Genomic DNA, 9,003 nt, shown 5'->3' with positions numbered 1-9,003 from the left:
GGGCTGGGGATTCGAACCCGCCACCTTAGGTGTATGTGGCTGGCGCCTTAGCCGCTTGAGCCACAGGCGCCGAGCCTTTTTTTTTTTTTCTTGCTTTTCAAGGTTATTTTAGCTCAGTGTAAAGTTTGTTCTTATCTTTAAAGGAGGAGAAGTTTTTCTGCAGCTGCCTGCTGCTTTCTCAGGATCACTAAGTATAAGATTTATTTCTCCTTTCTTATTACTCCCTTTGAGACTGCATCAATCAGGAATGGGGTTGTATCTCATTCATTATTGGTATCCACAGCTACTTGATAATATTGTTGAGCCATGAACACTTTGCCTGTGTTCTCCTTTATCACAATTGCAGAGACTATGCCTTTGAGAAATTGAACAAAGATAGGTAATAACCAAGATAAAAACAAATATCCTCCAAGTTGTAGCTGTGTTCTTATAAAACTTAGTGTATGGAACTGAAATTTAAGTTTCAGATTGTTTTCACATGTGAAAACATGTTTCATTATAACACGTTTCACATGTCCTGAAATCTTTTGATTTTTTTCAACTGTTATAAAATAAAAACTCCATCCCCAGCTCATGGGCCATACATACAAAAACAGGTGATGGGCCAGATTTGGCCCATGGGCCTTATTTGCTGACCTTTGTTCTGAAGTACCTTATACGCTGTAAGGTATTTTGGAAGAGAGAAACCTCTCTGCTTCTTATAAACTGGAGCTGCTTCCACGTTGTTACTGCCCCTCAGGCGCACATCCTGCCTCCCTCTCACTGGCTCCCTCTCTCCCTTCCCCAGGTGGTGGGCTCCTCCATGCCACTCATTGGGGACCACCAGGATGAAGACAAGCAGCTTATCGTAGAGCTCGTGGTCAACAAGATGGCTCAGGCCCTGCCCCGGCAGCGACAGCGGGATGCCTCCCCTGGCAGGGTCCACAGCCAGGTCAGGCCCTTGGTCATGCCCACCAGGGAGCAGATAACCATTCGGCTAATAGCATCGCTCTTGTGCACATTTGTCTGCAGTTGCTAAATGTTTAGAAACCAGAAATGTTTGGAAACAGCTGCTGCTCCAACTTCCCTGAGTGCCTTACTAACCCCTCCCCTGGGAGCAAGTCCTCCACCCCACAAACCGAGGTCCCCTCAGCTATACAACAAATGGGGCATACCCAGCACACAGGGAACCTGTGTCATTGTAACTGGCTGATGTTTCACTGGCTGGTCACTATTTTTAACCTCTCCTGTTCAATGCCTCTGCCACAGACACCATCCCCAGGGGCCCTGCCCTTGGGCCGTCAGACCTCCCAGCAGCCCTCAGGGCCCCCAGCTCAGCAACGACCCCCACCACAGGGTAAGTGGGGGGCCGGCTTTCTTCATCCCGCGGCCTGCCACCACTTAACTTGCTCACTCTCACGTGTGTTCTCTCTCTGTCCCCCAGGTGGCCCTCCACAGCCCGGCCCAGGCCCCCAGCGCCAGGGACCCCCACTGCAACAGCGCCCGCCCCCACAGGGCCAGCAGCACCTTTCAGGCCTTGGACCCCCAGCTGGAAGCCCCCTGCCCCAGCGCCTACCAAGTCCCACATCAGCGCCCCAGCAGCCTGTGTCCCAGACCCAGGGTCAAGGCCGCCAATCCCGGCCAGTAGCGGGAGGTCCTGGGGCGCCTCCAGCCACCCGCCCGCCTGCCTCCGTGTCTCCTCAGCGCCAGGCGGGCCCCCCACAGGCTACCCGTCAGACATCTGTGTCCGGTCAGGCTCCTGCAAAAGCCTCCGGGGCCCCACCGGGTGGGCAGCAGCGCCAGGGCCCGCCCCAGAAACCCCCCGGCCCTGCTGGCCCCACACGCCAGGCCAGCCAGGCTGGTCCCATGCCCCGCACTGGGCCACCCACCACGCAGCAGCCTCGGCCCAGTGGCCCGGGCCCCGCTGGACGTCCCGCCAAGCCACAGCTGGCCCAGAAACCCAGCCAGGACGTGCCGCCACCCGCCACCGCTGCTGCCGGGGGACCCCCGCACCCCCAGCTCAAGTAAGAGGACACCTACAGCAGCCCTCGAGTTACTGCTCCCAAAGTGGGCTCCAGCCCCATAGGGCGGCCACATCTCCTGTGCATGTCAGATCCAGGGGTCTCAAAACTCTACAGCCCTGCCGCCTGCTCCCAAGCTTTCCTCCGCCCCCCCAGCCCAGCCATTTGGTTCCGGAATCCCGGAGGCTCCAATTTGGTTTGGGTTCCTCCCCACTGGCCCTGGGAAAGTCTCCACCTCTGGGGCCTCTCTGCCCACTGCAGACACCTTGCTGACCCACCTTCAGTCCCGCCCAGCCCATTCCCCGAACTCCTGTCACTTCACTCCTCCCAGTTCAACCTCATACTTTTCCCAGCAGTCTGGGCTCTTCTCTAGTCCATCCCCAGAACCTTCTGACCCATCTCAATCTCTTCCCAAATCATTCTCTCCCCGCCCCTTCTCGTTCATTCTAACCCCCATCCCCACCCCCAGCTCAAAAGTCCTTGCCCCACCTAGCTGCTCCCACTTATGTTGACTTGGCTCAAGTCCCTCCCTGGCCTTTAGACTGGAAACTTGCCTACTCATCTTCCCGTTTGTACCAAACTAGAACGCAAAGAGAAAATTCTGCCTAGGACTCTTCCCATTAATCCCACACTTCATCTCGGTTCTAAGTTTCCCCAGCCTGTCCCAGATCCCACCTCTGGCCCAGGACTCCACCCACTTTATCTGAATCCTTCCAGCCCTGAGGACCTGTCAGCGTCTTGGCACTTGGTAGTGGGTGGGATGGTCACAGGCACAGCCCCAGGATCAGAGGGGCAGGGCTGGGGCCGGGCCTGGGGTAACACTGTGTTTCTCTCCCCTTCCTCTCCTTCCTCTTCCCCCCCTTCCTCCCACGCCTCCACCTTGTCTCTCTCTAGCAAATCCCAGTCTCTGACCAATGCCTTCAACCTTCCAGAGCCAGCCCCGCCCAGGCCCAGCCTTAGCCAGGACGAGGTGAAAGCTGAGACCATCCGCAGCCTGAGGAAGTCTTTCGCCAGCCTCTTCTCCGACTGACACCCCACCCTGAGAACCCCCCAATCCCTGGGCAAACCCTCTCTGGGCCCTGAATCCATTTCTCACTTTTGGAATATCCAGATCTCTTGAGAACTCCTCTGCTGGTGTTCTAAGGTCCCACTTCTCATTCCTCAAGATCTCCAAGTCCCCTGTGGAACTTCACTCCTGGTCCTAAATCCAATTCTCACATTTGGAATCCCGAAGTGCTTTCAGAACCCCACTCCTGGTCACCTCAAGATCTATTTGTCAGTTTTAGAACCTCCAAATTCCTGAAGACCTCTGCTCCTGGTCACCCCCCTCCCCAGGGCGCTTTCCTTCCCAGAAGCTCCCAAATACCAGGCAACCCATTTCTGGCCCCTAATACCACTGAATTCCCTCTTGGAATGCTCAAGTTCCTGGAAAACTCTGTTCCTGGTCCTGAATCTCTCCGGCCCCCCTTCTTCCCCATCAAAATTTTCCAAATCCTCAAGAAACTCCTAACTTTGAGCCCATTCTCACTCTCTGGAGATCCATCTCTCAAATGCCACCCAGCCCTACAAAGATTTCCCTTTGCCCACACCCCTCAAACCTACCTTGGGAGCTCTTCTCACTTCCAGGACCCTTTGGTCCCCCAGGGATCCCCTCCCCAGTTTCCCTGCCTCTGACAGCTGTCTTTAAATATGCAAACTACAAATATCCTCCCAGAATCCTTTGCACATAGGAGGCCAGTGGTCTCCCACTTCTCCATCTTTGCCGTGATGTCTGTGTCTGTGACTGACGTGGCCTCCTCTTGTGCCGTGCTTGGCATATGTGGTCCTCGTTCATTGTGCCGCCTGTGGTGACGCGTGCAGTGACGCTGTGTGGTCTGCACCTCCCCCTGACCTCCACTCCTTGCCTGGACTTACCCTTACCCCCTAGTGGCTCTGAACCCCAAGAGAAGAGTCGGGAAACAAAATAAACAAGCAAAGGCCCAGCAGAATTCTGTGCTTCTTGGTGAAGAAAGAGGGGAGTCCTTGAATGGTGGGGGAAAACACAACAGGGACCCCAAAATCCACACGGGGTGCTGGGAACCCCAAAATCCAGTGGAAGGCACATTAGGCACAAATTCCAGAGTGAGCGGAATCCTTGCCACAAATCCCAGCCATTGCAAATGGAGGAGCTCCCAAAATTTAGAAGTATCTCCAAAGCCAAGAGGAAACCAAATTGCGGAGGAGGCAGGAGTCTTGGTCTTTGGGGGTGGGGGGTCTCCCAATTCCAGGGGAACTGGAAAAGCACATGGGGACCCCCTCATATCCCAGGGTAGGGAATGGGGGATCCTGAGGCAGTGTCAGGGCAGAGACGGAACATTGGTGGTGGGCAAGGCTCCTTGGCGTGGCAGGCTGAGATTGGCTCCCTCGTGGCGGGCTGCGCTGAGCAGACAGGCAGGCAACTCATCAGCCTGGGTGCGGTGCAAGGAGGGTTCGGAGGCACTCCGCTCAATCTTGGGGAGTGACCGTTGCAGCAGCTCAATTGTGGCCAGGATCTGGGGGCAGGTGGAGGTAATGAGGGGTGTCCAACAGCCCCATGGGCATCCCAACCCCAGACCCCATCCTAATGGGGAAACACACATACACACACACACACACACACACAAACTGTACACCTCAGAGCTTTAAACACAGTTCACATTCACAGCTGCCTCCATCTCAGAGTCCCCCACCCAAGGTATCCAACCCTCCTACCCAGCCACCTGGGGAAAGAGGGGTCGCTCCTCCCGCTGGAACTTGAGGCAGTCAGACAGCAGGCGCCGCATCGCCTTGGGGCAGTTGCTGGAGATTTTGCTGAGGTCCGGGGACAGATAGCCACGGCCCACCATAAAGATAATCTGTCAGGAGAGGAAGAGGTTGATCTGGGGGCTGGGGCTGGGAGGCCCAGGGAATTCTTGGTTTTGAAGGACTTAGGAGGCTCATACTTTTCTTTTGAGACAGTGTCTCACTATATAGCCGTCGGCAGAGTGCTGTGATGTCACAGCTCACAGCAACCTCAAACTCTTGGGCTTAAGTGATTCTCTTGCCTCAGCCTCCCAAGTAGCTGGGACTATAGGTGCCTGCTACAATGCCTATTTTTGGTTGCAGTTGTCATTGTTGTTTAGCTGGCCTGGGCTGGGTTTGTACACGCCACCTTTGGTGTATGTAGCTGGCGCCGTAACCACTGTTACTATGGGCACTGAGCCTGGAGGCTCATTTTTGAGGAACTGAGATACTGTATGTATTGGGGCCCAGAAGATTCTGAGTCTCTGAGGACTTGGGAGGATTCTCTGCTTATAGGATAGATTTAAGTTGGAGTTTTAAGGACTGTAAGTATCTAGGGCCCAGAGGATTATGGGTTCACATGTTTCTAGGGGGGATAGAGAACCTGGAAAGTACTAGGTCTCAGGGAAATATGGAGTTCTGAGTCTAGAAGGAACTTGCATTTCTTTGGGGTTCTGGGACCTAGAAGTCTATGAGTCCATGTGGTCTGTAGAACTGTGAATGTCCAGGGGTCAAAGAGTTGCTATCTGGAGCATAGAGAATCCAGAGTTTCTGAAGGTCTGGGAGGTTCTGGACCCTGAACTGGGAGAACTGTTGAGAGTTTGGGGCCTACAGTATTATAGATACCAGGTCCCTGAAGCCTGTCGGATACTCAAGCCCTGCATAATTGTGGGTATCTGTGAATATTCTGGAAGTACAAAGGGATTCTGTTTCTGGGAGAAATAGGATTCTGGGCTTTGGGGATTTGGGGGATTTTGCATATCCAGAGCAGAGGACTATAGGTATCTAGGGGTCCAGAGGGCTTCTGGGTATTTGCAGGCCTACAAGGTTTCAGGGGATTCTGAACTGTGTGGAGGCCTAAGGGGATCCTATAGCCTGGGGAAGTGTGGGTAAGGTGTGTGACTCACCTGGTCACGGCAGCCAATGTGGCTGTAGGGGAGTGAGCCGGTCATAAGCTCGTAGAGCACAACCCCGTAGGCATAGACATCCGATTGGAAGCTGTAGGGGTTCGGGTCCTGCATACGGATCACCTCAGCTGCCTATGATAAGCCAGACCATGGACAGGGATCACAGGGGTCAGCAGATGGCTGGCCCATAGGCTCAGATCCCACTGGCTGCACTGGGCACAAATCACAGCTGCCCACATCTGACACAGGCATCCCTGTTCCCGCTCAGCCCATGTCCCCAAGTGGCCTCTGTCTAGCCTGGCCCAACTCACCATCCATAGCACAGAGCCTGAGGGCTGTTCCAAGGGCTGGGCCCCACTCCATCGTGTCTTCACTGTGGCCAGGCCAAAGTCGCCGATCTTCACTGTGAGCCCCTCATGTAAGAAGATGTCTGCCAAGGTCAAGGACCACTACAGGGACTCCTAATAGCCATACTTCTCACCCTGACTGAGAAGTTCCCATTAATGACCCCAACAACAGTCATGCCTCTCTGACCAGAAGCTTCCCAGTGTTACACAAACTCTCCACAACCTTGACTTCGATGGGGAAATCCAACTAATGCCCTCCACACTTGGGCCCAATGTGACTCCTGACCAGGAAGCCCCTCTAGTGGTACCCAAACTCACCATACTGCAGATGCTGATGAGGAAGCCCCATAATGCTTCTCTACAATTGCCACACCTCAGAGCCTGACCAGAGTCCCCCAAAAGAGAACCTGAACCAGCTACACCTCTGACTACTAACCAAGAGGCCCCCACTAAGGTTCCCTAACCAGCTATAGCTTCGCCATCTGGCAAGGAGTCATGTGACACATACCCTCTCCCTCTTCATCCTCAGAAGCTCCCATAAGTGTCATCTCTCTAAGGTCTCACCCTGTTTGATGCTCCCACCCCAATCCCAGCCCAGGGACAGGTAGATACTGTTAGACTTGAGATCTCGGTGGATGATGTTCTTGGCATGGAGGTAGCTGTGGGGTGGAGGCAGTGGCGAATTGGCTGGGGGCTACCTTATCTCCCCCACCCTTTTCCCCCTCCCGCTTGCTCCCCAGGACGGGAGGCTCACTCCATGCCCTGGGCAGTCTGACGGGCCACGTCGATGAGCTGGACCATGTCAAATCGTGTGTCGGCCACGTGCAGGTGGTGGTAGAGGCTGGAGCCCTCGCACCACTGTGTGATGATGGCAAATCCTGGCCGGGTCATAAAGCCCATAAACAGCAAAATGTTGACGTGTCGTGTCTTCCTGCAGGTAGACAGGGCAGTGTCAGGGGTGGGGAGGAAAACCAGCAACTGTCATTCACTTACTGAGCATCAGGAATGGTACTGTTCTTGGCTTCCTCTGTCATTCATTTTCACCCTGTCTTTTGGGGCACTAGGGACCAGACTATTGCCAGATTCCATGAATTTGTGAGATATGTTTGCTGGACTATGATTCTCCGCTGAAGGCTTATTTATATCTGGAGCTTCCTCGTCTGAATGTCCCAAAATAAGCAGGATAGAAAGATTGCTGCCTCCAACCTCTCTGTCTACTAGTAACATCTCTAATCATCTCTAATCTCCCTAACTCTGACTTAGACCATTACCTGGGCCTGTGACCATTTTACAGATGAGAAAGTATAATATCAACCTTCTTCAGTGATATTATCAACATAATATTGATAAATGCAGGATAAAAATACTGGTGACATATGATGACTATAGCATGACTATAGCTTGTTAATCACCCTAAGAAGCTTAGAGGTAGACAGCTTGGAGTCTGGACGCATGTCACATCCTGTGTTCGAATTGAGGTTTTACTGGTTACTTGCCATGCAACCTTTTATGGGACATTTCACCTCTCTGGCATTCATGTTCCTCAACTGTAAAATTGTGATAATTATATTAGCTATATTATAGAGATGTCAAGAGGAGAGAGTAAATAATGGGAAGATGCTTAGAACAGTGCTGAACGCATAGTAAATGCTCAGAAAATGTCACTGCCCTTACTGTTACTGGTCCTGGGTGCCTGGGTATATCCCATGGAAACTCTGTCATGTACGAATTGTTTCACCCTTGTTTATGAGAAAACCTTCATTCCTTATGAAAGTATTAACCACAAGTATAATGGTAACACAAATGCAAATAACACCAATGATGCTCTGAAGTTGTGCTCACATCCAAAAGGATAAGAGAGCACACGAGGATTCGTAATAGTGATTAGAATATGGTTAAAATATTAATAAGGGCCGGGCACGGTGGCTCACACCTACAATCCCAGCATTCTGGAAGGCCAAGGCAGGTGGATCACTTGAGCTCAGGAGTTCAAGACCAGCCTGAGCAAGAGTGAGACCCTGTCTCTAAAAAACAGCCAGGTGTTATGGCGGGTGCCTGTAGTCCCAGCTACTAGGGAGGCTGAGGCAAAAGAATCACATCAGCCCAAGCAAGAGTTTGAGGTTGCTGTGAGCTATGATGCCATGGCACTCAACTCCAGGGCAACTAAGTGAGACTCTGTCCCCCCCCCCAAAAAAAAAACCCATAAAATAAAATAAAGTATTAATAAGCTGGGTCAGGCATGGTGGCTCATTTCTGTAATCCTAGCACTCTTGGAGGCCAAGGAGGGTGGACTGCTTGAGCTCAGGACTTTGAGACTAGCCTGAGCAAAAGTGAGACACCTCCCCAACCAGTATCTAAAAAAACTAGCCAGGCATTGTTGGCAGTCACCTATAGTCCCAGCTACCTAGGGGCTGAGGCAAGAGAATCACTTGAGCCCAAGAGTTTGAGGTTGCTGTGTGCTATGATGACACGCCACTCTACCAAGGGTGACAAAGTAAAACTCTGTCTCAAAAAATATATATATATAATATATATTAAATATATTAAAGTAACAATGTACTCAAATCATTGCCATTGCACAGAAAGGAACTGAGAATAAAGGTTTTCTTACTATGACATCCACTGTGAGGATAAGTATTTTTTTTTTTTTTGAGACAGAGCCTCAAGCTATCCCCCTGGGTAGAGTGCTATGGCATCACAGCTCACAGCAACCTCCAACTCCTGGGCTCA

General features: G+C 52.3%; 2 protein-coding genes across 3 annotated transcripts in view; one reads left to right on the top strand and one right to left on the bottom strand.

The window, feature by feature from the left end:
- SYN1 (synapsin I) overlaps positions 1 to 3,986 on the top strand; it is a 52,916-nt gene extending 48,930 nt beyond the window's left edge. Inside the window, exons 10-13 of one of the 2 annotated variants that reach the window (XM_003799624.3) lie at positions 788 to 931; positions 1,249 to 1,336; positions 1,424 to 2,003; positions 2,895 to 3,986. In XM_003799624.3, the coding sequence (XP_003799672.1) occupies positions 788 to 931; positions 1,249 to 1,336; positions 1,424 to 2,003; positions 2,895 to 3,030 (948 nt within the window). In that variant the 3' untranslated portion in view covers positions 3,031 to 3,986. The remainder of the gene's footprint in view (positions 1 to 787; positions 932 to 1,248; positions 1,337 to 1,423; positions 2,004 to 2,894) is intronic. The other variant, XM_003799625.2, reaches the window with a different exon arrangement.
- ARAF (A-Raf proto-oncogene, serine/threonine kinase) overlaps positions 3,978 to 9,003 on the bottom strand; it is a 14,651-nt gene continuing 9,625 nt past the window's right edge. The window contains exons 11-16 of the mRNA XM_012811318.2: positions 7,028 to 7,204; positions 6,886 to 6,932; positions 6,238 to 6,356; positions 5,927 to 6,058; positions 4,739 to 4,873; positions 3,978 to 4,531 (exon numbers count right to left, since the gene is read on the bottom strand). Of these exons, the coding sequence (XP_012666772.1) occupies positions 4,337 to 4,531; positions 4,739 to 4,873; positions 5,927 to 6,058; positions 6,238 to 6,356; positions 6,886 to 6,932; positions 7,028 to 7,204 (805 nt within the window). The 3' untranslated portion in view covers positions 3,978 to 4,336. The remainder of the gene's footprint in view (positions 4,532 to 4,738; positions 4,874 to 5,926; positions 6,059 to 6,237; positions 6,357 to 6,885; positions 6,933 to 7,027; positions 7,205 to 9,003) is intronic.

This window comes from Otolemur garnettii, unplaced genomic scaffold, assembly GCF_000181295.1.
Source record: "Otolemur garnettii isolate 467f Iridium unplaced genomic scaffold, OtoGar3 scaffold00153, whole genome shotgun sequence".
NCBI classification, from domain to species: domain Eukaryota; kingdom Metazoa; phylum Chordata; class Mammalia; order Primates; family Galagidae; genus Otolemur; species Otolemur garnettii.
Note: the sequence above shows the minus strand (reverse complement) of the source record. Positions and strands in the feature narration are given on the sequence as shown.